The sequence below is a fragment of the Aureobasidium subglaciale genome, assembly GCF_000721755.1.
Source record: "Aureobasidium subglaciale EXF-2481 unplaced genomic scaffold scaffold_0, whole genome shotgun sequence".
Classification (NCBI taxonomy): Eukaryota; Fungi; Ascomycota; class Dothideomycetes; order Dothideales; family Saccotheciaceae; genus Aureobasidium; species Aureobasidium subglaciale.
Window position 1 is genome coordinate 1839664 of NW_013566995.1, and position 24362 is coordinate 1864025.

Here is a 24362-nt window from a genome sequence, read left to right on the forward strand (position 1 = left end):
ACCATCGTCCCTTCCGCAAACGCCTTCTCGCTTCTCGCTCATGGCTCCACGCCGCTGGCTGTGGCCCTGCTCCGATTCACACGTCCTCCGACTGCCTGCATACCAGAAGCCCACTCTACACGCCTGTCTCGTCCACCCCGAACACCCTGACCATGTCCTGGTCCACGACTCCGACGATGATCTGGACGACGACTACCACACCGCCAAACGCCGCCGTATCGAAGCCATCGCCCATTCCTTTCTCAATGGCCAACCCATCTACATCCCGTCAGCCAGCCTGAAGGGCCCCTTCCCTGCAGATAGAGACTTGTCTCTCTGCCACGATCCTTTCTCAGCCTCCGACGCAGAACCGGAGCCTGTCTCCCCTCCACCTGCTCCCACCGCCGACTCCTTCATTCGCAGAAGACCTGAGCATCGCCCACAACAGAAGTCTCCAAGCCCTGAGCCCATATTTTCGCCCGACAAGTCGCACTTTTCTTCCCCATCTGGCTCAGAGAGACCTGCTAGACGCCCGAAGTCTTCTCATGACTCGCCTCGCTCCTCCAAGACCAAGTCTCTAAGATTCGACCTTCCGTCTTCTGCACCCGTGCCTCCGACCCCTGTGCTGCCGCCGTTGCCCAAGTTCCTTGCTATCAACAAACTTCCTGCCCAGCCCGACAAGCCGACTACTTCTACAGCCTCGTCCCGCCCTCCACCTCGCGTTCTGATACCCGACTCAAGCTTCATCTCCCCCAGTCCCCCGCCTTCCGAATCTCCAAGCAAAGCCGTCGGCGTCTTGAGGCAGAGGCCCGCCTCGTCACTGAATGAGGCCGAGAAAGCACCCTCATCAATTCATAAACTCTCGAGCGTGAAGAAGAACAAGAGACCGATCAAGCGAGTATACCAAGCTGCTGTCACTTCCGGGACCACTTCACCTTTCATCTACAGGAAAAATGCAATCCAGGCCAAGAAGACGACTGCCCCGGCTAAAGAGGAGAGGGCTAGAGCCGATGGTGTTGATGTTGGACCTAGCCCGGTGAACTTGCAGTCCAAGACTCCACTCTCAACCAGCAAACGTCAACATGTTCTTTTCCAATCTTCAATCGACATTTCCGAAACAAAATCCTCGCACCCTCTGCCGACTGCTATTGAGCCTGCGCGCTCCCCCGAACCTCTTCAGGATCTTGTACCCGCAATCAACATGTCGTTTGGACAGGAGTCCTTCGGCATGGACTTCAACATGATCAACCATTACAATAACTCAATGACAGCTGCTTCAATGAAAGAACGAGGCTTCGAGGAGCACCAGCACGACCAAGAGGCACCAGCCAAGAGCACTGTGCCTGCAACAAATACCAACACTACGAACCTGGAAACCGAAAGAGCACAATCCGGAGAGAAAGAACCACAAGCAGAAGCCTGGGAAGGATACAACGAGAAAGAACCTGTAGCTAAGACATTGCATAAAAGTGATGAAGAGGAGAAGAACTGTGATTCTAGAGAGAGCTTACTGCCACACGACGAGGCCAAGGTGGCCGATTACCCCATGGCTGATACAATTGTCGACGAGGCAAGAGAATTCGAGGCTGAGGTTGTGGATGAGCTGCCGTACCTCAGCACTCAAGCGGCGATGCAGGACGCCCATCGCGCGCTATTTGATGCATCTTCACCGCTGCAGCAGGAAGAAGAGGCTATTCAGCTGCCTTTCGAGACTCCAGCCAAACAGGTCACCAGTCTCCCTTCGAGCCCGGTGCACGCCATTACGCCGTTTCATAAATTTAACGCCGAGTTGACGACCGACACACAGGCTCCGCTGCCTAACACGCAGGCTTTGTTTGACGGTTTTTACTCTCCGATCAAGTTGAGTACCAAGAAACCGAGAATTGCGAATCGAGCAAGTTTTGCTCCTTCTGTCATTCCTGAGGATCCAGACGATACCGTTGCAAGTGCTTTCGACCTTCGAGATGACACCGTTGCGCAGGAGCACAGCCAAGATCGAATGTCGTCCAACTCAGACGAAGTGGTTGCAGCCCATTCGCCAGTGCCCACTGTGCCCAGTCCGGTGATGCTTGAAGGTCGGACAAGTCCCTCGTTCCCTCAAGACCTTGCTCGTAACTCTCCGTCGCCGAGTCCGGCAAGCCGTAGCGATTCTTCCGATTTTATACTTTCTCAGAAGACTCCAGCTTCTCCCAGAGATTCGACTGGTCACATCATACCTGCGTTACAACAAGACTCGGTTAGTCTGTCGGAAATGCTCAACTTCATCAGTAGCCGGAGAGGTATAGACGTTGAGACTCTACTTTCACAAACCACGCCAGTCTCCTCTGCCAGGAGTGTGAACAAGAAACAAACATCCGCTCGCTCGTCTCAACGGAAACCTCGTTCATCTCTGTCAAAGTCACGCTCGTCTCAACCTACGCGTCCACGATCGTCTTTGTCTAAATCCGTCCCTGAGCAGAAAACTGGTCAACGTCGTTCCACACGTCTTTCACTCTCACAACCAAATCCTCGAACGGACGATGCCGACGACGACTTTGATACTGATATCGACATAGACGGACCCCCAGCTACTCAACCTCATCTGAACTTTGGTGATCTAGGCCGTTCCTTCGGCTCGTTGTCCTCTACCGTCCTTGACGTGTCTTCCACAATCCCTGACCCCAGTCTAGCAGTCAATTATGCGCAGCAAAATGGAACCCCCCTTTCTCGAAAGGCCGCTCCAACACCCGGAAGTGCACTACAAAGCACAGGTCTGATTTCGAGTTTCCAACATGCTCAGAAGCAGTACAGCAGCTTGACCGACCTTGATAGTACGATGCCGGATTTGCCACAAACTTTTTTGCCTCCAGTACATTGATGCTGTGGAGCAGTTATCAAAAGGCCGCATGGACATTGATTCGAGAACAATGTAGGTCTAATTGGTACGCTCGGTTTGAGCGGCATACTTTTGGCGTTTTTAATGAGGCATGATAGCATAAAGATACCCTCTGTTGTTTTCTTATTTTCATAATCTTGATATATTGTTTGATCGTTCACCTATCACTTATCGCGTATGACTTTATGATCTCGCGGCACGGGAAGTCTGTTTTCTGAAACATGCACGACAAACTCCACGCCACATGAGATGCTTCGTGGCAGGCAAGGTTGGGCTGGGGCTGGGATACGATCGCGCCAAGCCCAAATGGGAAGGCACAAACGTCGACATAAAAAATACTTAATGTCCGTTCCTCAACCATCCCGGCTATTCGTGATATATCAACTTCTGATGTGGTTCAAGATAGAATTTGTACCCTTGCCTTTTGTAGCAGGTCAAGTTCTCAGCAGCAGCTCACCGCTTGTCAACATCAAACGTAGTGCCAACGATGTCTGTTGCGACCATGTGCTTCGTGGGACCTGCAGGCACGAACGACGATCACAGACGCCTATTCTTTCCGCCGCCCCCGTAACAATGTCGATCTGTTTTTCGGCCCTTTTTAAAATGCTTTAATCCCACTTCCTTTTGCTTCGCATACACCACGCTCGTTGCTTGTCTTGACAATTCGTTCGTTATGCGTGTCTCATCCTCGGCCTTATTGGCCTCTCTACTCGCATTGGCTGCTGCTAAGCCTGTGCCCGAGACTCACGTGGTTCATGAGAAGCGTGATATTGCGCATCGCTTCACCACTTCCAAATGGGTCAAGAGGGATAGATTGGAGAAAAACACTGTCTTGCCTGTTCGTGTTGGCTTGAAGCAGCAGAATCTGCAGAACGGTGTCGAATGGCTTATGGATGTGTAAGTGTGTCGATTGGATGTTGTACCTTGAAAGACCAAGTGATACAATGCTTGATTGCTTCTCAAATTCGTTGTGACTGTGAAGCTAACCAATCCTAGGTCCAATCCCCAATCTCCCAACTTTGGAAAACATTGGACGTCGGATGAGGTCATCGACAAATTTGCACCATCCAACGACACTTTGACTACCGTTCGCGACTGGCTCGTAAAGAACGGTATCTCCGACCGCAGAATCACACACTCTGACAACAAGGCATGGTTCGCCTTTGACGCCACCACCAAGGAAGTCGAGGATCTACTACACACTCAGTACCATGAATTTGAGCACAGTTCTACTGGAAACTACGTCGCAGCTTGTGACGAATATCACGTTCCCAAGCATATTCAGGATCACATAGACTTCATCTCGCCTGGTGTTAAGGGTGCCAACCTTCGCAAGCGCACCTCCAAGAAAGCCAAGCGAGGACTCAGAGGTGCTCCAGCTCGTAAGCAGGCACCTTTCATGCCGAAGAACATATCTTCTCTCAGCACTTGTGATCAAGTGGTGACACCAGCATGTATCCAAGCATTATACAAGATTGCTCCCAACGATCCTCATGCCAAAGTCAATTCTAATAACTCTCTCGGTATCTTTGAGGAGGGCGATTACTACGCCCAGGGAGACTTGGACCGCTTCTTCGGAAACTTCACACCTTACATTCCTAATGGCACTCATCCCATTCCTAACTTTATTGATGGTGCAAAGGCACCTGTTAGTCTGAGTCTTGCTGGCGGTGAGAGTGACCTGGACTTCCAGCTCGCCTACCCCTTGATCTACCCTCAGACCACCACTCTGTACCAGACTGATGACCTCTACTACGCGTTTGGTAACGACCCCAATGCCACCGGACTTTTCAACACTTTCTTCGATGCCATCGATGGCTCATACTGCACGTACTCTGCCTACGGTGAGACTGGAAACGACCCTATCCTTGACCCCAAGTACCCAAACACCGCCGCAAGCAATGGCTACAGAGGTCCACTACAGTGTGGTGTCTATAAGCCTACGAATGTCATCTCCATCTCATACGGCGAGCAGGAGCAAGACCTACCTGCCTACTATCAGCAGCGTCAATGCAATGAATGGCTCAAGCTTGGTCTGCAAGGTGTATCCATCTTCGTCGCTTCTGGCGATACCGGTGTCGGTGGCATTAGAGGTGACGGCTCAGCAAACGGATGCCTAGGTTCCAACGCCACAGTCTTCTCGCCCACTCACCCCAACTCTTGCCCCTGGCTCACTAACGTCGGTGGTACTAAGATCTACCCTGGACGCAGTGTTTACGAGCCCGAGTCCGCAGTCAACGATCCCGAGTCTGGCTACTCATCCGGCGGCGGTTTCTCCAATCTCTTCGACATCCCTGAGTATCAAGCTTCTGCTGTCAAGACTTATTTCGAGGAGCATGAGCCTCCGTACAAGTACTACCGTAATGGCCAGTACAATGGCACTGGTGGTGGACTCTACAACCGCAATGGCCGTGGTATCCCCGACGTCGCTGCCAATGGTGATAACTTTGCCGTCTTTAACGGTGGCCGCTTCATCCTCGAGGGCGGTACTTCTGGCTCTGCACCCATATTTGCTTCCATTATCAACCGCATTGTAGAAGAGCGTATCGCCATCGGCAAAGGACCTTTGGGCTTCGTCAATCCTACTCTCTACCAGCACCCTGAAGTGTTGAATGACATTGACAATGGCACAAACCCTGGCTGTGGCACACAGGGGTTCAGTTCAGTCAAAGATTGGGATCCTGTTACTGGGCTAGGTACGCCTGATTATCCCAAGATGTTGAGTTTGTTCTTGAGCTTGCCTTGATCGGTCAGCCTTCATGAAGGACCTTTGGTAGCGTTTTTTTCCTTCTTTTCTTTTTTGCGAAAGAGCATTTTCATAGCATGTGGATCATAGATAGCGATGTGTATTTACTGTTTGAGCAGGTCTCATTCATCATTGACGGTTCTGTTCTCGACTCGTGGGTGTTTATAGAGTTGTGAAATGAATCAATAGGCTCATTGATATCAAGAGGCAAGGCAAGGGTGACTATGCCATGGTCAAACGAGTTTCCATTGATTGGAAGAAGAGTAAAAGCCAATGTCAGAGAAGAAGGAAACGCCAATCCTATGCATTTCCCATCCTCCGCTAGTTCTGTTTGTGGCCATAGCAATATTTTGGAATGTCGTGAATAAAAAGAATTAGAAATAGGAGATAAGACAACAAAGGAAAGCCATAAAATCTGTCATTGTCTCGTGAGGGTCGTCAGTCTATTATGTCGTGATTGTTTCACATCAACACGTTGCGCGAGTTGTTCTCAGCAAAGAAAAGACAGAACTCAGTAAGCAATCCATCCGGCATCACGAAGACAATACGAGCAACGAGGATAATGCTGCACAACAGGAGCGCGACGACAAGCACAAGCAGTCTGCCTAGCATGAGCCTTCCCAGCACTAGTATGCACAGAAGATCTCATACCCGCAACAGCAGAATCCACACTCCTGGGGCTCGAGCCACCAGAAGTCCAACTGCTGTTTTCGTCTTCATCTTCCTCCTTTAGCTCGCCCAATCGTCTTCTTTGATCGTTGGGTGTGTTTGTGGTGACGGTGACGGGTTTGCGACCTGAGCCGATGGCTACGGGGAGGCCTTGGACTGTGCCGGAGCCGGGCTTTTGGCCGGGGTACATACCGTCGTTGACGGAGAAGTTGCGGCAGATCATGTATGCGCGCGTTGCGGCGGCGTCGCGAGCGAGTGCTTCGCTTGTATAGTGTTGGCCGTCCGTGCTGTATTCCCGATTGTTGACGCGAACGACGCAGGTATAGCCGTGGCGAGTAACGGAAGGTTGGAACATGGGCTGAGGCCAGTGTCGGCGTTTGCAGAGGCCTATTTACAAGTATCAGCACGGAGAAATCAACGGTAAGGTGCGCCGCAGAGGGAACGATGTAGCGATGTCAGGCATCGAAGGTTGCCTCAGGCTACTGTCATGACGGTGCGCCGATCCGCCATGTGCAGCTGTCAAATATGTCTTCGGGAGGCGACCTTCGACTACACGTGGAGAATGCACACGTCTGACGGGTAGCCCGGAACGACATGCTGCAACGGCAGCAAAATAGCGACTGGTACTCACCATCAAGATACATTGTGTAGAACATGATGAGATGTGCGATCCTCAAAAGAGATGAATGTGCTTAGTGTGGCTTGAAGTCTCAGGCGGGATATGTCGGTTTTGGTAAGAGAGGCGTGCTGTCAAAATATGTGTGCCGAATGTGTCACACCACAGAAGGGTCCTTTGGCTGTATGTTGACAGACACAGGTACAGTAAATGTTCAAAAGATGAATGCAGGTGGAAGGAAATGTGAGATGTACTGATGCCCAAGAAGAGAATTGGATCGACGAATATATCTCTAAGTATGCATAGGACATAAATAGGTCGAAGAAGCAGGCAGTTCTTGAAACAAGATGCGGCCCCTAAGAGATAGATGGGGAACAATCGAAAAAAGAAGGGACTCGAAGAAGTGACGTTGAATAACACAGCAGCCAGACTCGGCGGGAGGTCCAGAGGTACGGTAACAAGGGCGAGCCACTCACACGCGTGCACGACGGACATACCGTCGTGCATGCAGATGCGTTCATTGTGTGGGAATGACAACACAAGAGAAAAGCCTGGCGAGGAGGAGGACAAGTTGGCTCGTCGAACCCCTCCCTAATCTTGTTCGATGTGTTGGCGCTGCATACCACGCATTGGGGTATCTGACGAAGATCCGAGAAGGGGGAAATGAGATGCGTAGCGGTGCGCGCCTACGTGCTGCTGGGAGATGTGCTCGAGCGTCTGCTCCTGTGCGACAGCGAGCGTGGTGCATGCCGATGGCGAGGCCCGACTTGCTTCATACACACCACGTCAATGCGCGACATGTTCGCCCGAGAGCTTCTAGCACCAGGTACGTGGTCGAGGTTTGTGGCCCCTTGATTAGACGCAGGTGTCGTGCAGTAGGGATAAAAGGTGCCCAATTCTAGCTTTCGGTAACGAGCCGGACCAAGATCATGTGAAGAGTTGCTGCCGTCAGTCAATGGGAGAAAGGAACCGTAAGCTCACCGGTTCAAAGTAGCTAGCAGCCGGAGCGGGTCCCATGCGGGGCTACTGCAGCACACGGTGATTACTCGATAAGAATGTTTTTCTGGATCAGCAGTTCCTCACATTCGAGCTTTGTAACGTAGTTAGGTGAAAGACTCGGATGTCATTAAGGCAAAGGAGACAGCCTTCCGGGTCCCTTTATTGGCCAGAACAGCGTACCATGGATCAGAGGCGGTGACTCTGGGAAATGCTGCTGGTTCGTCCTCTAGATCATCAAAAGTCTGGTTGTGTGCTACCCATAGATCCAATGGGTCGAGAGAGGAGCATCGGAAGCATGAGTGCGCTGGCCGTCACATTGGACGTCGCTGAGCACGATGTACCCTGCTTCCGTCTTCTCTCAGTATGGTGGGGACTGAAGGCGAGGAGGGGTTGAGGCACCAAGGGTCCGAGGACTTGTTCCTTCAGGCTGCAAATCTTGGAAAGACCCATACGTGCCGCAGGATCGTGATGGTAGATGCCGAAAGGCCAGTCCTGGCACAAACGAGAATGCTGGCGGGGTGAACACCTTGACGACCTACTACTATACGGCGGACAACGGTAGAAACTTGTCAAATCGTCTATCGTTGTGGCAGAAGCTGATTTGCTCCGACACATAACTCATCCGACAAAAAGAACAGATGTGATTGACGGGCGAAAAGGCCTCTCGAGTTTGACGCCAGCCTTGCAGATAAGGTGAACAGCTGATTCCTTCATGCGTGGAGAATACGCTGCACCGACGATCGGGCGTGCATGATTGCGGGCACTACTTTGTTGCTTTGTTCCGACGTGCAAAGAAATTGGATGCCTCGGTGATGCGATGCTTCATGAAGCAGAAGCGGTCAACAGGCGGTGAAGACGAGACGGTTGGCCGATCTTGCATTGACGACTCCCGGTCGCTCGTGCCTTCCATCCCAGCTTCAATCTTCGCGTGATGTTGAACCCATCTTTTAACTTTTGCAAAAGACGCCTCCAGTTTCCAGAGCCGTCACAAAAGTGACATGTCGCGATGTAGTCGTTGACAAGCTCGAGGACAGCAGGCAGTTGCGGTCGTTTGGCTGACTGCCGCGCAGATGCGTGGCGCCAGTCGTCGTCCACAGCCACGTTTTGACCACTCCATGACTTCTGTGAAACCAACAAGAGTTACACGCCACGGGTTACCAGCATATCTGCAATACTGAAATATCTGCTGCTTTCTCTCGTGGACGAAATGAAATGTTTCACTTCTTGAACTAATTCGGGATATGTTATGCATGCAAATATGGAAAGCCGCTTCCTCCTCTCTCTCTGTCTCTCTCTTTCTCCCTTGGGTATCATTCCGTGTCGAACGCCGTGTCATAAAAAAAACCTTTCCGACGAACCAAAGATGAGCGCACTCACCGCTACTTGTTCTTTCCCTTGCCTTTCTTCCTGCCTTGCTGCGGCTGTCGCTCCGGTGCGAAAGCAGAACCATCGACAACTTCTTCTCCCTGAGCTTGCAATTCCTTGACCTTTTCTTGGCTGCTGATGAACATGGTTAGATCGTGATTCATCTCTTCCAAATCGGCCTTCTCTAGCTTCGTCTTCTCTGTCTCCTGTTGGCTCTCTTTGGCCTTTGCTTCAGCAGCATGAATGCGCTGAAGCAAACCTTCGTTCATTGTCTTTTCTTCGCGCAGCTGTGAAGACATATCCCGGGCCATCTTCTCAAACTTCTCAGCCCCGAATGTGGCCTTCTCGATGCTCTTCTCCATACGAGTAACGCTGGCAAAGTGGTTATGGTTTTCCAGGCGCAAAACAGCCATCTCTGCGGCAAGCGCAGTACATGCCCTGGCAGCGTCTTCGGCCTTTGCCGACGCGGTGCTGGCCTTGTCAACAGCACGCTCAAGCTGATCCTCGTAGTAGCGACGCTGACTATCGAGTTGACTAGTCAGAAGATATGTGTACTCATTAGCCATGTTCTCCATCTTCTCCCGCGGCACGTTGTCCTCAGCTTCAACACGGAAGGCGGCATTTGGGTGGCGTCGAGCAGGCAGATCTATGAGCTTGCTATCGGGCTTGTTCTGGATCAGTCTATGAACGTACCCGTCTCCAGCATAGTCCCAGACGTGTTGAGAGTTGATGTCCATAGCATAGCAGTGACTTGTGGCTTCCCAATGTGCAAATGCGTGAGCTGAGTCGTAACGACCACATCCTGTGTTTCCGCAGATGAGGCAAATCCACAAGTTTGTTGTGGCCGCGCAGACTGTGCAGGCAGGCTCAGCTTCAGCCTCAACATCAGGATGGCCTGGCCGAGGATAGGGAAAAGTAAACGAGGGCGACTGAGTGTAACGACACACAGGACACCCCGAACCTCGCCACTTCTCAAGACATGCGCAGTGAAACACATGTTGGCAGAGAATAGTCAACAAGCCTGTAGTCTCGTCCATGCGTTCGAGACACACCGGACATGTAGGAAGCTCGACCAGAGATGGTGTAGGTGGAGCATGTGGCTTGACGGACAGTGTAGTCGAGGACTTGGTGAATGGGTCCTGATTGTTTTGTGGGAAAGTGGCAGGATCGGAGATAGCAGACTCGGGAGTCAGGAACTCGACTGACTTGATGAACACGACATGGCAGTTTTCAGGCTAACAGGTGTTAGTATGTGGTATACCACTGTTTGATCTCGGGAAACATCTCACCTCCATAGCACTGAATAACTTCCCGTTCCACAGCTTCTGCCACTCTCTAGCTTTCTTTGCTTGTCGGAACTTCATGAGGACCATGTATTTGTTTGCGCGACCAGTCCTGATAAGCCTGAAGTGACTAACTTCTTCTCTTGCCTGGTCTCCAACGAAGCCCAACAGATCCGAGGGCATCATCCACGACGGGACAGCCAAGATACACAGGGTGGTGCATTGGTGAGGGTCAAAGGTTGGATCGTCTTTGACTTGCTTGTTCTCCAAAGCTGCCGTCTCTTGTGAATCTCGGTACAGATGTACAACTCCCCAGCCTACGTCTGTAGCTTTAGGAGCCGAGGGCACGTACACGGCCTTGGTGTGTAGCCCGGTTGAGGGGGCCTTGGTAGGGGATGCTTCCATGTCGATGCTTTCAATAGTGACCGGACCGTAGCGCCAATCCCGAGTAGCGACCTCGTTGGAGGCTTTGTTTGGTGGGATGGTGGGTGAGGCCGGCTCTTTCAGGGCGATGTTCCTCTCGGGTAGTAGTAGAGCATCGCCGTGGACTGAAGCTGGTCGGCTCTTGGCCGCGGCGCTGTTGTCTACTGAGGGCGCCGGCGAATGTCTGGTTGACAAAGTCTGCGGGATGGTCTTTGAGGTTCGATGGGCTGGAAAGGCTGATTTGAATATGTCTGTACTGGGGTCTGGTCGAAAGAGGTGGGGTGATGTCGTGGCAGGCGACGCTGTAGATGACCGTGCTGAGGGGTAGAGCTCAAGCTTGAGGTGGAAGAAATATCCTGCCATTATTCATCGTAACGTCGTCGTTGTCTCAGCACTGCAATGCTATGTCACACTGTTGATCAGGATCAATCAAAAAGAGTCGACTTCTTGTCGCAGTTGAGTCTCACAACATGCCAGCTTCACACGTGCCATGCATGAGTCATGTAAGAAGAAGAAGCCATCCGACTTGCAGACATGGGGAGGGGAGCTCGAAGAAAGTTTCCATACCACCTCCATAACGTGTCTGAACAGCAGATGTACGGCTTCACGGCATAGTTCTTAGCACCGCGACATGTGTTGGAATTCATGGCTTCGGGATCTTCTTCAGCCTAAATTAGTCAAGACCGCACCAGAATTTTCGACGACAACTAAACAACATCACGCGGCAGAAGTATTTCACATAGGATCAGAGTCCAGGAGAGCAGAAGGAAGGTGAAGAGTGATATTCAGAGCATCAAGTGCTCTATGAAGAGTTGATTGTCAGGCTACGCTAGTCGTAGCAGCCACTGTCTCGTGGGCAGAGAGGTAAAAGGTAATAGAGAATCATAAGAACGCCGACCCGTCATCATCAAGAGTAAGAACACTGATCGTCTACTGGCCGCCACGAAGTCTGAGCACCAGGTGCAGAGTAGACTCCTTCTGAATGTTGTAGTCAGAGAGCGTGCGACCATCCTCCAACTGCTTTCCGGCGAAGATCAAGCGCTGCTGGTCTGGGGGAATACCCTCCTTGTCTTGGATCTTTGACTTGACGTTGTCGATGGTGTCTGATGACTCGACTTCGAGTGTGATGGTCTTTCCTGTGAGAGTCTTGACGAAGATCTGCATACCACCACGAAGGCGGAGGACGAGATGGAGCGTTGACTCCTTCTGGATGTTGTAGTCGGACAGAGTACGGCCATCCTCAAGCTGCTTGCCGGCAAAGATCAAGCGCTGCTGGTCTGGGGGAATGCCCTCCTTATCCTGGATCTTGGACTTGACATTGTCGATGGTGTCGGACGACTCAACCTCAAGAGTGATGGTCTTGCCAGTGAGGGTCTTGACGAAGATCTGCATACCACCACGGAGACGGAGGACAAGGTGAAGAGTCGACTCCTTCTGGATGTTGTAGTCGCTCAAAGTGCGACCGTCTTCGAGCTGCTTTCCGGCGAAGATAAGACGCTGCTGATCCGGAGGAATGCCCTCCTTGTCCTGGATCTTGGACTTGACGTTGTCGATGGTGTCAGAAGACTCGACCTCGAGGGTAATGGTCTTGCCCGTAACTGTGATGATGTTAGAAACTGAAAGCGCGCAGTGGCGGTAAAGCGGGGTCGATCGCTACTTACGGGTCTTAACGAAGATCTGCATGTTGGATGATTTGTTTGGTGTGTGGTGTGGATGTAGTTGTGTGTGATGATAAGCCTTGATGAGAAGAGGCGAGTTGGAGGAGGAAGATGGTTGGTGACGAAGGAAAGGTGGTTTGAGAGGGCAGGCGAGCTTAAGTAGGAGGAGGGAAGGCGCGCAACGTCGACGAGTGAGAGCGGGAGTGAGTGTGGCTGATTGGATGACGCCCAGAGCGGCGGTGTTGTCGCAACCACGCAACCAGTGAGGCAGCAACGGAACTTCGGAACGTGCCAGAACCTTCCCAACGTGGCAACCAAGTCGATGTTTCTTCACTGTTTCCGCCGGTTTATTCTCTTATTTGCTTCGCCTCCGTCCAAATTGTTAAGCAAGCAGTCTTTCGGTCTTGTTCCTTCACTTATCCTGAGGGTGGGTGGCAAGACAGCCTCACCCCGACTTTGCCCATTCGGGTGCCATTCTTATCGGCGCTTACCTCCGAACGGCATCGCGGGGAAGCCACAACCGTGACTTCATAGCCTCCATCCTCGCCTTCCTCAAATCATCTCACGCCAAGCGTTTCTACAGTTACTATCAAATCCAAAAGTCAAGCAAGTCACGCTTTGGACACGGCTTCTGTTACAAAACGGCTGTAGTGATTTCGTGCCAACAGCCGGTATAACAAGGAGTTGGAACTTGGGTATCTGATGCTGAGGCAGAATGAGTATTTGCCTGACTCGGTGTCTGTTTCAATTCTTATCATGAGGCTGGTCTTTGCGCCTCCTTTTCCTGTTTTCTGACCTGTCTTTCGACCCATGTCCATTCCTCGTAAAGTATAAGTGCCGTACTCGCCAGAACGACATACCCTTAATATATAGTCATTCTTCGATCAGTTTGCTGTCAGAGGCTTTCTTCCCCAGACGACCGGCATCGGGTAATAGGCGTGTATGCCTCTGTTTTTGACGTCAGATGAGACTTTGGCGACGAACACGTCGACTTCTTCTTTTTTCCAGCCGAGACCCCTGGTCATCAGCGCTAGACAGAATCCCTCGAGGCCTTCCAGAATGTTGATCATGTTCCAATTGCCCAGTTCCTTCATGTACTTGTCCTTTGGCCATGGATTTGAAGGCCACATAAAGTGTTGCTCCTCAATCTCCACGAAACCAACCGCTTCCATCCATCCTCGATACTTTTCAGACACTTCGGTGCCCATGGGACGGCCAAGCTTACGCGCAGCTTCGCACATCAGGATTCCCCATTTCTCTAGTGAAGTGCCATCAAGCGTGTCGTCAACACTTCTGCAGGGTAGTCCATAATCTTGAAACTCGAGGTAGCCACCAGGTTCTAGATTGCTGTAGGAGTGGTCAGGCTGTGTATTGATAGTACGGTCTCTTGCAGATCTACTCACTCGAATGCTTGCTGTATGAGCTTTTCTGGGTCTGCGAAACAGCCGGCCATTAATCTACAGTGGACGTAATCGAATCTATGATCGTAGACCCAAAGCTCTTCGGCGTCATCTATGATGTATTTTAGGTTGGGTGGCACGCTTGCACAAGATGTGAGCATGATTCGGCTACCAGACAGCGTTTGACACTCACAAGGAAGGCTGTCCAGGGCTGAGATCGATGCCAGTCACTTCACAGTTTGGGTATTGGTCCGCTAGGTTGAGTCAGAAAAAGTTGAAGTCTAGCAAGTCGAAACATTTGCTCACCAAAGTCCATGGCCCAGATTCCGGTTCCAGTACCGATGTCGAGTGCGTGCCTCGGGCTCCTGAGAGGTGCCAGATGTAGTCTTCTATACGTCAAATTGCACATGTGATGCTGCAGATCTATGCATTAAGGTCAGAACTTGTGTCTTCGATCTGGCCGTCCAACATCCTTACCCAATCGATCTTGTTCACGCTGCAATTAACAAGACGTCAGCAGGTATTCATCGTGCAGCATTGGGCTGTCCTTACTTCGTCATTTGGGAAGACATATTGTCCATCCTTGTAGGCTGGCCTAAGTCAGTTTGAGACAACACAGCTGTTACATCGAGACGGCTCACCGTGATATGTGCGACCATGTTCCTGGCGATAACTGTATATTGATTCACTCAATGAGGTAGTTGTACTTTGACTGTGCATATTCTTAGTCTTCCGGTTTTGCATTGAACGTTTTTCTACAGAGTCAAACTCACGTATCATCACCGAGTGCTGAATCATTATCGCTCCACGACTAGTTGGCACAGCCATCATCAGCGAGTTCTTCAAAGTACAAAGACTTCTATTCGCACTCACGTCGGCCTCGAGAGTTTGTTCTCTGGCATGATTGAGACTGATGCTCTCGGTCTCTGCAGCTCCGTCGGACATGACTGAATGTCGTTTAGGCGCGTGCACCCCACGTGTGCTGAAGTCGAAACCCTTGCAGAACAAAAGGCTGCAGACGCTACTATTCTAGTCGACCAAATCACGCGATGGTAGGTGTTTGAACTTGTCGATTTTGGCGTGCATCCAGATCAGAGGAGAGTTCGGAGAAGAGTACGCAGCCGTTGACGACCGGAGTTAATATCTAAGAAAAAGAGAAGAAGGGAAAGAAGGAGCAGAACTGCCGACGCTATCACGATTGTTTGACCTTAACGACAAAAGGCTCGCAATGCGCAGACCGTCCCCTGACTCGTCGGAATCCGTGGAGTGCGGGAGCTTTTGCTCGTCCGGCGCGAGCCTTTTGAGACGTGCCGCGCCGCCAAAACGAATCCTTCCGCGCTTGGACTTCAGCCCACCATCAATTGACAGGCAACACGATCCGGTCTCACTTCTTGATTGCTGTGGAGCTGCCGAACTTGAGACCCCGGACACCCATGTGCTTTCTTTCGCTGATCCTCTCGCGTGTCTGCCATCCTGCAAGTGACCGTTATCACGCTCCGACTCGACAGGAGCCTCGCATTTTCTGTCCAAGCGAGAGTCAAAACGGCCACATTCCTCAGCTCACGATACAATGAGACAGCAGACCGCCTGGCCCTGCAGCATCGAGACATGGAGGCCACACGTTTTGCGAAGCCAAACGGACCCTCAGACCAGTGACAGGGACGATCGCCCGCTTACCATACTAGAGCATGCATTGGTGTATGCACTGGCAGCGCCACGGCAGCTGATGGTCGGCTCGCCGCGGGCATCGCTTCGCGTGTCATAAAGATCCCTATAGTCTTCAAGCCACCAGACATCATCTAAACAAGCCTAGCAGCAAAACCTGAAGTGCAATGCTCGGCTGGCTCAACTATTCTTCCGAGGTTCCATTCTTTGCTGGGTCCTATATAATTGACATCGGTCTGGTAATGTATTCTGTGCTCCCCTTTTCGCTGAGGTGCTTCAATCCTATTGACTCGACCGCTTTTTGATTCCCACCTTTATTTTCGCATCCCTGTCCATTTTCCAAGAGAACGCCGACCGCCTGATCTACGCCTTTAGGATCGAATCCTGCAAGGTAAGAGGAAGCGTCATTGCTTTGACTTCTCACTGGTCGAGAGAAATCCCAGCACTGCGGGTCCTCTAACACAGTAGCTGAAATCACTTTCGTCTGCACCACCAGACGTTCGGGTTTCTGCAGTAGTCTCGAAGGGCATACCAGCCCTTGATCGTGAAACGAGCATTGCCCCGCTGGTAGTAATCAATCATGCTGCCTGTCGCCTTGATTGTAGGATTGGGTCTCTTGCTCTTATATACACTTCGTACTCTCCAACAGTATTGGGCGTTGAAAGAATTCAAGGGACCATGGGTAGCAGGATTCTCAAGGCTATGGCTCCTGAGAGCCAATGGCTCTGGAAAGATGAATTTGGCATTTACAGAAGTCAATGATAAATATGGTTAGTAGGCGTGCTTTCGCCAGAAACATTTCTTTCGTATCTCGTCGTCGCCCTTGCAATTCCCAGAAAGAACGTGGCAATAAGTTGTTGTTGTGCAAAAAGGTTTCTGCATGTCGTCTTGCCCAACCAATTGCAAAAGCGCTTCGCAAAACTTGTGTTCATGCCTTGTACCATCATCATGCTGACAGTAGGACAGGATCAACCGCTCGCGTGTCGCCCAACATGCTTATTACCACTGATCCGGAGCTATATAAACGCATGCACGCTGTGCGAAGTCCTTTTGTTCGGAGCGAATGGTACACAGCTTTACGACTGCATCCCACGAGGGACAACATCACATCTGTGATTGATGAGGGAGTCCACGCGGATCTTCGCAACCGCATGTCAACGGGATACTCGGGGAAAGAAAACTTGCACATGGAAGATGATGTCGATCACCGCCTGTTACAGCTGTTCGACCTCATTGACTCGAAATATGTCTCGTCGGAGAAGGATTATCGCCCAGTCGACATCTCTCGCCTCTATTCCTACTTTACTCTGGACGTGATCTCTAGCATCGCTTTCGGTCAGGAGTTTGGCTTCCTCAAGAACGATGACGACCCATTCGGCTACATTGACAATCTTCAAGAGTTCCTCCCCGCCATCATTGTCTTCGGCGCATATCCAGAACTGCAAAAGATCCTTCGTCTACCTCTACTCAAACACGTCATGCCAAAATCGACGGATAAACGTGGTCTCGGTCGCGTAATGGGCTTCGCCAAAGAACGAGTCGACGAACGATTTGGCGAAAAGCCAGTAGTACGCCACGACATGCTAGGCTCCTTTATCAAACGCGGACTTACACAAGAACAATTGGAATCGGAGACTCTCACGCAAATCACAGCTGGAAGCGACAGTACAGCATCAGCCATTAGGATGACATTACACTTCATCTCCACCACACCACATGTACATTCTCGTCTTGTGGAGGAATTCAAGACTGCTTTGGCTGCAGGCAAGGTTACCAGACCGGTTATCCGTGATGCTGAAGCTCGTGCTTTACCTTACTTGCAAGCTTGTATCAAGGAAGGTCTGCGGATGTATCCTCCGGTCACTGGTTTACTTGCCAAAGCTGTGCCGCCAGAGGGTGCAACTATCGACGGCAAATTCGTCAAGGGTGGCACACAGATTGCCTGGAACTCGTGGGGCATGCAGCGTGATAAGGAGATCTACGGTGTTGATCCCGAGATCTTCAGACCTGAACGCTGGCTCCTACGCGACGCTTCAGAAGCCGAGCAAAAGCGCGTGGAGAGAATGACCGAGACTGTAACTCTGGTGTTTGGTTATGGCCGCTTTGGGTGTCTTGGAAGAGGTGTTGCGACCATGGAGTTGAACAAGGGTATCATCGAGGTGAGTGCTCTTTTCATCGGATAAGATCGGGCTCATTTACTAATCTTCGTCACAGTCGCTTGTTCGATACGAGCTCCAACCCGCTAGTCTTTCGAAGCCCTTTGTCGAAAGATGCGTAGGCTTCTTCCTGCACACTGAAATGATGTTCCGCATAACTCGTCGTCCAGATGCCGAGTCCGCGGAAGCGAATGGGGTGCATACTACTTACGGTGACGTAGCTGCGCTGCCTGGTGCCTATGACTCCTGAGCCGAAATCTTATAATTATATATATTCGCAGGTTCGGTCTTTCTATGCAGATACTGTTTACTAGGCTGGTCTAGATCGTTTTTTCCGGTAGGGGCAAGTTGACCATAACACGAAGGGTTCGATGATCAATTCAGACAGTCGTGGATGTGATTCTGCCGCTGGACGCACTGATTCAACAAAGATGAAGGATCAAACTCAGGTGACAAGATTGATTCATAATATTCATGCTATCTATTTCACAGTTCTAAATGACCATGTAGACGAACCCTGCGTCTTTTGCATGCTATATGAGATCCAGCCTACATTATTGATTAAAGGAAAGCGACCAGGCTTTCTAGAACAACTGGTGTCGAATCCTCACAACAAAGTCATCAACGCAGCAAGGAGAACGGAGAGACTGACGCCAGTCTTGCTGGCAGTACCGGTGAATGGTATCACAGTCTCGTTCCATGGTGGATAGTGAGCTGAAGTCGAGGTCGAAGCCGGAGCGACAGCAACCGGTGCTGAAGTGCCTACAACGACCAAGGTGGTGGCGTTGCTCCAAGTCTCATTTGCCCAGACATATGGAGCAGCAGCGACTTCCGTGACAACAGGAGCATACTGGCTAGCCGCCGCAGACATACTGGAGGTATCGAAGGCGAATACTGGCGAGTGGAAGGACACGATGGCCGTGGCAGTGATTGTACTGCGAGTTGTGGTCGTCACGGTAATGGTCGAACGAGTTGCCAGTACTGATTCTGAGCCTGCAGAATTCGTGATCGTGGCGCCCGCGGGACATATGGTCGTGTAGCTAGTGATCATGTCGGTAGTGTACTGAGTGGATGTTGGGATGACTGGAGCCGGGAAGTATGGCAGGTATGGCATCGTCGTCGCGGAGACTGCTGCAGCCGCCTCTGTGAGGCTGTCGTCCAAGGTCGCATTATTGTAGTATGGAGACGACGAGTTCGAGTATGCGCCTTGAATGACGGCAGAGAGGTAGACAAGCGTAGTGTGTGTGTTCGTGGTTGTAGATGTTGTGGTTGTTGTTGTAAAGTTGGCGACATACGGCCATTTGGTAGCTTCAGTAGTCGCTGTGGCAGCACTAGAGATGCTAGCACTGATGGTCTGGTAGTTCGGGACCGGGTAAGGTGTTGTGTTGTTGCCATCAGGGTAGATCATGCCATTCTTGGAGCATTGAGCATTACCGGATCTGGCTGACGTTTGCCAACAAGGGGCGTATTGTGAGCCGAGGGGGGCCTTGTCGGCGAGGCGTTCATCACAGCTACTGGCATAGCCGATACCGCCGTTGCAGCGAATGATCATGTTGCTCTCAAGCGATGTAGAAGTACAATATGTGCCCGATGATAAGGCACAAGTGTAGGTGCCATTGCCATTCTTGATGACCTGAGCAGTGCTCAGTCCTGCTGTTGCCAGAAGGATACCGACTGTTGCCTTCATGTTGTGGCTGCGCGCTGTGAGATGAGCTATTGTGTGATCGGATATTGACTAGAAGACCCAACAGCAAGTATTAATGAGGCGGATGTTTGTAGTGTGCCGGAAGGATATCACAAGAAGATAAGGACAAACGATCTTGCATGCCATGATCCTGACCTTATATACATGTCGCATCGGACGGACCCTGCTTACAATATTTTCTATCGTCAGTGACCGTTATAGAGGCTGCGACCGCTGTTCATGCAGGCTGGGAGACGTTAATGCGGCCGTTGAGTGGCATAACGGTGTGGTGCCCATGGCATCACACTGTGTCGAGAGCCGGCAGCGGTCGTGGTCATGAGGGTAAGGTGGAATGCTTCGATTGTTCGAAAAGATGGTTCAAACTCGTGAGATATGTGTAGCCTGTCGTTCGAGATGCGAGGTGGTAAGAACCACCGCAAGGTCCATGCTTCCACTCATCCATGATGATGACGCCAAGGCCGAATTGTTCGAAGGTGCCGATGGCGGGGTCGTTGGAGGGGCTGGCATCCATATCTAAACGGCTGTTCGCTCACCTGTCCTATCTATACTCTTTCGGCTTCTGTAAGACTGTCGAAAGATACAACACGAGTCAGCACCGTGCGAGACACACCAGCCTTGTATAATCGTCGCCATCATGGTATACGAATCTCAGATATCGTTCACACTAGACACTATCTGTCCATGGTGGGTTAAACTGCTCTACCAAATTCTCGACACACCTCTGACCTGTAAGCAGGACCTATCTCGCTAGGCGCCGGCTCTCTAAAGCTTTGACGCAAGTCCGGTCCACGGACCCAGGAGTGACCTTTACGGTCAAGTACCTCCCATACCAGCTCTATCCTAAAGCACCACAAGAAGGCGAGGATAAATACTCGTGGTACCGTGATGCCAGATTCAATGACGACGAAGAGCATATGCGCAAATACGTGGTCCTCATGACAGCATATGGCAAAGCAGAAGGCATTGCGTACAAATTTGGCGGAAGAGTAGGCAACACGCTCCAAGCACATCGAGTGATTCAAGTTGTGCAAGAGACAAAGGGCTACGATGCGGCCGAGAAAGTGGTTGACAGTCTGTACAAGCAGTACTTTGAGGAAGAGCGACATCCCAGTTCTGAGGAGACTCTGCTCAGAGCATTGACAGAGGCAGGGCTGGGAGATACAGAAGCAAAGAAGATTGCCGAAGACCAGGATGAAGGCTTGATGGATGTCAAGATGCTCATTCGGGAGCAGGCGAGTAACGGAGTGGATGCAGTGCCATACGTCGTCTTTGAGGGCAAAAGGCGCGATTTTACGCTCGAAGGCTGCAAAGAGGTGGACGAGTATGTCAAGGTGCTGCAGCAGGTGATCAAGGAGAGCACGTGAAGACGACTCGGCTGAGCTCAACCCAACATGCTCTTCTTTCTTCCTCTCATGCGCACATCTTCCAATCTCTTGAGTACTGTCTTGCCGCCCTTGTAGCTGTCGCCGTAGGCTTGCAGCAGATTGCCAAAGTCTTGCTCCACCTCGGGATGTGTCGAGGCAAAGGCTCTTTCCAGCACGTATAGATCGACAGCTTTGTCCTCCTCTTGTACTGTCTGCTGAGCAAGACCGAAGTCGATGAGGACGACCTCACCATCCGTGCTTGTTATACTGACTGCTTTCCCAATCTGTCTGTCGTCTTCGCTGATGGTGCTCTCTTCGGGTCGGATCATCAAGTTGCTGGTGGTGAGGTCACCATGAACCAGACCTCTCTCGTGTAGACGGCCAAGAGCGCTGCCAATCCTTCGCAACAGGTCGTGCACCTGTTGCTTCTTGTCCGTGTCGCTGAGGCCGCTCTCTCTGTGCACCCAGTCCAGGACTCTGCGAACAGTGTTACCAAAGATCCACTCTTGTGCCAGCCATCCGCGCTCCCAATCGAGGCCTAGTACAGCAGGTACAGCCACACCCTCACGTCGGCACCGGGTCAAGACTCTGGCTTCGGCGAGAATGCGCTGGCGGGTCAATCGAAGATCCAGTGTACGGTGTCTCCATGGCTTTGCCGGTCGATACTTGAGTGCGCAAGCTGTAGAAGATGTGAGGAAGGTGGTGCGGTACACGAGAGCTTCAGCGCCTTGAGTAAGCAGAAGGGGAGCTGGCGTAGAGTCGTCCTGGTTCGAGAAGGGGAAGGGCAGCTGATGGTGCGCTTGACCCGTCGAGGGACTATCTGTCGATGTCATTGTTGAACTATGTCTTGTTCTGTTTCGACAAGGATAAATTTATCATCTCGTCGAAGAGCAAGAGCGTTGCTTCGGAACCAAAACCCAAAGACGAGCCCTGGCCTTGGCGTTTAGCCTCCCTCACATCCCCAGGCACCACCTCCAAAACGCTCCGTATCTGACCGTATCCGAGCTCGTATCTACGACAAACTGCCACATCTCTCAATTGAAGCCTTTCCGATTCTTGTTGTGGTCTGCTGCCCGTTCCTTACGACCTCAGTTCCACCGTACACATCCCAGCTGTCTGTGGTGTACGTCCGTCTCTCTCTGAACACGCGACGAAGCCGGTACGCCGTACTCATCATCCAATCTGGATACGAAATCTACTTCGATGAGGAGGTCTCATCGCAAATCTCGCAATGGCTGCACTCAATGCAAGGCTCGGCATATCAAGGTAAGCTTCTCACAAGAGTGTCTAATCACAAGTCATGAGTGCTCATATACCAAGTGCAACGAAGTCAGACCTCAATGTGGAAACTGCCAACGCTTGGACATAACCTGCAGTCTTGCTCCCCAGGCCGCCGATCCACGTCCACCTCTCACATCGCACTTGCCAACTCCTCTCGGCACTCCGCCAATCATCCAGCCTGCCACCCAACCACTGTCGCTGCTAGATCTGGAGCTATACCACCATTTTGTTTACCACTACAGTGCGTCGTTGATCCCTGATGTCGACCTCCGAAATGATGTCTTCGAGAAAATTCTGGAGCATAGTCTGTCCTATGAATTCCTGATGCACAACTTCATGGCTCTTTCGGCTCTGCATCTTTACTCAAAGAATCGCTCAAGATCCGAGCTCTTCGATCGAGCTTGCTATCTGCAAGGTGTTGCCATTCAGCAGGTCCAACCAATCATTGCCAATTTGAGCGAGCAAGACTCTTTAGCCGCTTTGTTGTTTTCAAGTCACACGTCTGCATTCGGTTTGGCCGAGTTCATGCTGAATCCCCACCACGATGATACCGATCCAATCGATAAGATTGTCGAATGCTTCCAGCTGAGTCGAGGCATCAAAGTCGTGGTGTCGCCCTTCTGGCCTTACCTGAGTCAGACGTGGCTCAAACAACTCCTTTCCCAAAGAGACAACAAGGAGGACAGCGTTCGTGCCACACTCGCATCCGAGTTTCCCACGTACTCGATGGTGCGCTCGTTGGCGTTCGGTCAGGAAGCCACGGAGCGACGTAAGTGCTGCCTGGAAACGATCGAAGACATCTTCACATCCATAGGAGCTGTGTTGCAGCATCCAGAGGATTACCCGACTAGCGCACATCTCATCGATCAGTGGGTCGTGAAACTGCCTAACGAGATCAAAGACATGTTGGTCGAACGGAGGCCTGTCGCGCTGATAATCTTGGCATACTGGGCCGTGTTGACGACTATCAATCCCAGGCCATGGCATTTACGGGGCCTGGCTGAAGTCCTGATCACGAGAATAGAAAACATTCTTGGTGGAGAATGGGCAGAGTTCCTCCGTTGGCCGCGAGAGAAGATTGCAGAACACGCTCGAGCAGCACAAGAAACACCAGCTCAGACACCTCGTTTCGATAACCGAAACGTCGACAGTCAGTTAGGTGGTATGCATCTATCACGTGAGTCATCTTTTGGTCACTCCAATGCCGGAGCGCAACATCCTCAACCTTCGCCATACAATGTGCCGAGTAATCACGTCAGCCCGTATAGTGCAAGTAACCACCCGAGCCCGTATCCTCCGCCGAGCAATCAACCTAGCCCCTACAACACGGGGAGCAACCACGCCAGTCCTTACAGCCAGGGACCACCGACAGGATGATGCGTTGAGTATCAGCCAGCAGACATCATATTTGCCCAAGAGATTGCCTTCAGAATGTGTGTACGGATGACTGGTACGTTAGCATAGCTAGCGAGACGTTGACAAGATTCACGTACCAGTATTTCCCTGACGAATCGATTCTGCTTGCACTTCTCAGAAGTCTTCATCCGTCCGATATAGATCCAAATGTCCTGCTATGACATATCTCGTATCCGTCTCAACACCTTTGGCCCCAAAAGTCTGCGCGATTCCGTCTAGCAGCCAATTCAATAGCCTCTCCTCATCCTCATCCCACGAGCACCACACAATAGACAAACACCGAACAACTAACCCCTTCCTCCCTGCAACCTTCCTGAATCTCTCGCACTTATCAAGAAGACCCGATGGAAGCCATAACTCGCAAGAACCTCTTTTTAGTGCTGGCTCTCCGAATGCAGTATAGCAACCAAACCATGACAGACTGTGCTGCGTGATGACAAAAGGAATCATGAATTTGCGGTAGGAGTAAAGTTCTTGCGTGAGGTTCAGCTTCGTCTTGTAGAGGGATGGGAGGCCGTGGGTTATGAAGTCATGGTCGTAGAGAATGTAGTCGTAGATTTTGTTTCGGAGCTCTAGAGGGAGAGACGGGAAGATTGATGTCATGGTCCGTATATTGTTGATCGTACTTGCGCGTTTTTTGTGATGCTGGGAGTATTTTGGACATATGATGGATGCGCAGAGGAGGATGAAGTGGCGCTAATTGTTCGAAATTCGAAAAGTCGGTGTTGTGCACGCTTGTGAGTAAATTAGAGGCTGTCAAAC

At 51.3% G+C, this 24362-nt stretch overlaps 12 protein-coding genes across 12 annotated transcripts; 5 read left to right on the plus strand and 7 right to left on the minus strand.

Moving 5' to 3' along the window:
• Positions 1–40: 40 nt before the first annotated feature.
• On the plus strand, positions 41–2836 carry AUEXF2481DRAFT_25093 (uncharacterized protein; the record flags this gene model as incomplete). The annotated part of the gene is made up of 1 exon (XM_013493867.1): positions 41–2836. One exon carries the CDS (start codon positions 41–43, stop codon positions 2834–2836), a length of 2796 nt encoding a protein of 931 aa, XP_013349321.1.
• A 691-nt stretch (positions 2837–3527) lies between these two features.
• Positions 3528–5600, plus strand: AUEXF2481DRAFT_60757 (uncharacterized protein; the record flags this gene model as incomplete). Its single annotated transcript, XM_013493868.1, has 2 exons — positions 3528–3751; positions 3851–5600. 2 exons carry the CDS (start codon positions 3528–3530, stop codon positions 5598–5600), a joined length of 1974 nt encoding a protein of 657 aa, XP_013349322.1.
• Positions 5601–6111: 511 nt separating this feature from the next.
• AUEXF2481DRAFT_75833 (uncharacterized protein) lies at positions 6112–6925 on the minus strand (the record flags this gene model as incomplete). The annotated part of the gene is made up of 2 exons (XM_013493869.1): positions 6112–6656; positions 6901–6925. The coding sequence occupies 2 exons, from the start codon at positions 6923–6925 to the stop codon at positions 6112–6114; spliced, it is 570 nt and encodes a 189-aa protein (XP_013349323.1).
• A 1956-nt stretch (positions 6926–8881) lies between these two features.
• AUEXF2481DRAFT_160776 (uncharacterized protein) lies at positions 8882–11601 on the minus strand. Its single transcript, XM_013493870.1, has 2 exons — positions 10539–11601; positions 8882–10484 (listed from the first exon to the last, which is right to left on the minus strand). Exons 1-2 carry the CDS (start codon positions 11316–11318, stop codon positions 9264–9266), a joined length of 2001 nt encoding a protein of 666 aa, XP_013349324.1. The 5' UTR covers positions 11319–11601; the 3' UTR covers positions 8882–9263.
• A 284-nt stretch (positions 11602–11885) lies between these two features.
• On the minus strand, positions 11886–12638 carry AUEXF2481DRAFT_25097 (uncharacterized protein; the record flags this gene model as incomplete). The annotated part of the gene is made up of 2 exons (XM_013493871.1): positions 11886–12553; positions 12617–12638. 2 exons carry the CDS (start codon positions 12636–12638, stop codon positions 11886–11888), a joined length of 690 nt encoding a protein of 229 aa, XP_013349325.1.
• Positions 12639–13497: 859 nt separating this feature from the next.
• AUEXF2481DRAFT_706 (uncharacterized protein) lies at positions 13498–14958 on the minus strand (the record flags this gene model as incomplete). The annotated part of the gene is made up of 9 exons (XM_013493766.1): positions 13498–13960; positions 14017–14154; positions 14207–14267; positions 14320–14436; positions 14491–14509; positions 14566–14603; positions 14655–14725; positions 14787–14824; positions 14887–14958. 9 exons carry the CDS (start codon positions 14956–14958, stop codon positions 13498–13500), a joined length of 1017 nt encoding a protein of 338 aa, XP_013349220.1.
• Positions 14959–16670: 1712 nt separating this feature from the next.
• On the plus strand, positions 16671–18084 carry AUEXF2481DRAFT_25099 (uncharacterized protein; the record flags this gene model as incomplete). The annotated part of the gene is made up of 2 exons (XM_013493872.1): positions 16671–17837; positions 17893–18084. 2 exons carry the CDS (start codon positions 16671–16673, stop codon positions 18082–18084), a joined length of 1359 nt encoding a protein of 452 aa, XP_013349326.1.
• A 357-nt stretch (positions 18085–18441) lies between these two features.
• On the minus strand, positions 18442–19521 carry AUEXF2481DRAFT_25100 (uncharacterized protein; the record flags this gene model as incomplete). The annotated part of the gene is made up of 1 exon (XM_013493873.1): positions 18442–19521. The coding sequence occupies one exon, from the start codon at positions 19519–19521 to the stop codon at positions 18442–18444; it is 1080 nt and encodes a 359-aa protein (XP_013349327.1).
• A 652-nt stretch (positions 19522–20173) lies between these two features.
• On the plus strand, positions 20174–20886 carry AUEXF2481DRAFT_709 (uncharacterized protein; the record flags this gene model as incomplete). Its single annotated transcript, XM_013493769.1, has 3 exons — positions 20174–20267; positions 20320–20792; positions 20842–20886. The coding sequence occupies 3 exons, from the start codon at positions 20174–20176 to the stop codon at positions 20884–20886; spliced, it is 612 nt and encodes a 203-aa protein (XP_013349223.1).
• A 34-nt stretch (positions 20887–20920) lies between these two features.
• Positions 20921–21736, minus strand: AUEXF2481DRAFT_61241 (uncharacterized protein; the record flags this gene model as incomplete). The annotated part of the gene is made up of 1 exon (XM_013493874.1): positions 20921–21736. One exon carries the CDS (start codon positions 21734–21736, stop codon positions 20921–20923), a length of 816 nt encoding a protein of 271 aa, XP_013349328.1.
• A 185-nt stretch (positions 21737–21921) lies between these two features.
• AUEXF2481DRAFT_160801 (uncharacterized protein) lies at positions 21922–23638 on the plus strand. The gene is made up of 2 exons (XM_013493875.1): positions 21922–22169; positions 22224–23638. The coding sequence occupies exons 1-2, from the start codon at positions 22107–22109 to the stop codon at positions 23559–23561; spliced, it is 1401 nt and encodes a 466-aa protein (XP_013349329.1). The 5' UTR covers positions 21922–22106; the 3' UTR covers positions 23562–23638.
• On the minus strand, positions 23638–24361 carry AUEXF2481DRAFT_161005 (uncharacterized protein). The gene has a single exon (XM_013493876.1). The coding sequence runs from the start codon at positions 24201–24203 to the stop codon at positions 23715–23717; it is 489 nt and encodes a 162-aa protein (XP_013349330.1). The 5' UTR covers positions 24204–24361; the 3' UTR covers positions 23638–23714.
• Between the last annotated feature and the right edge of the window lies 1 nt (position 24362).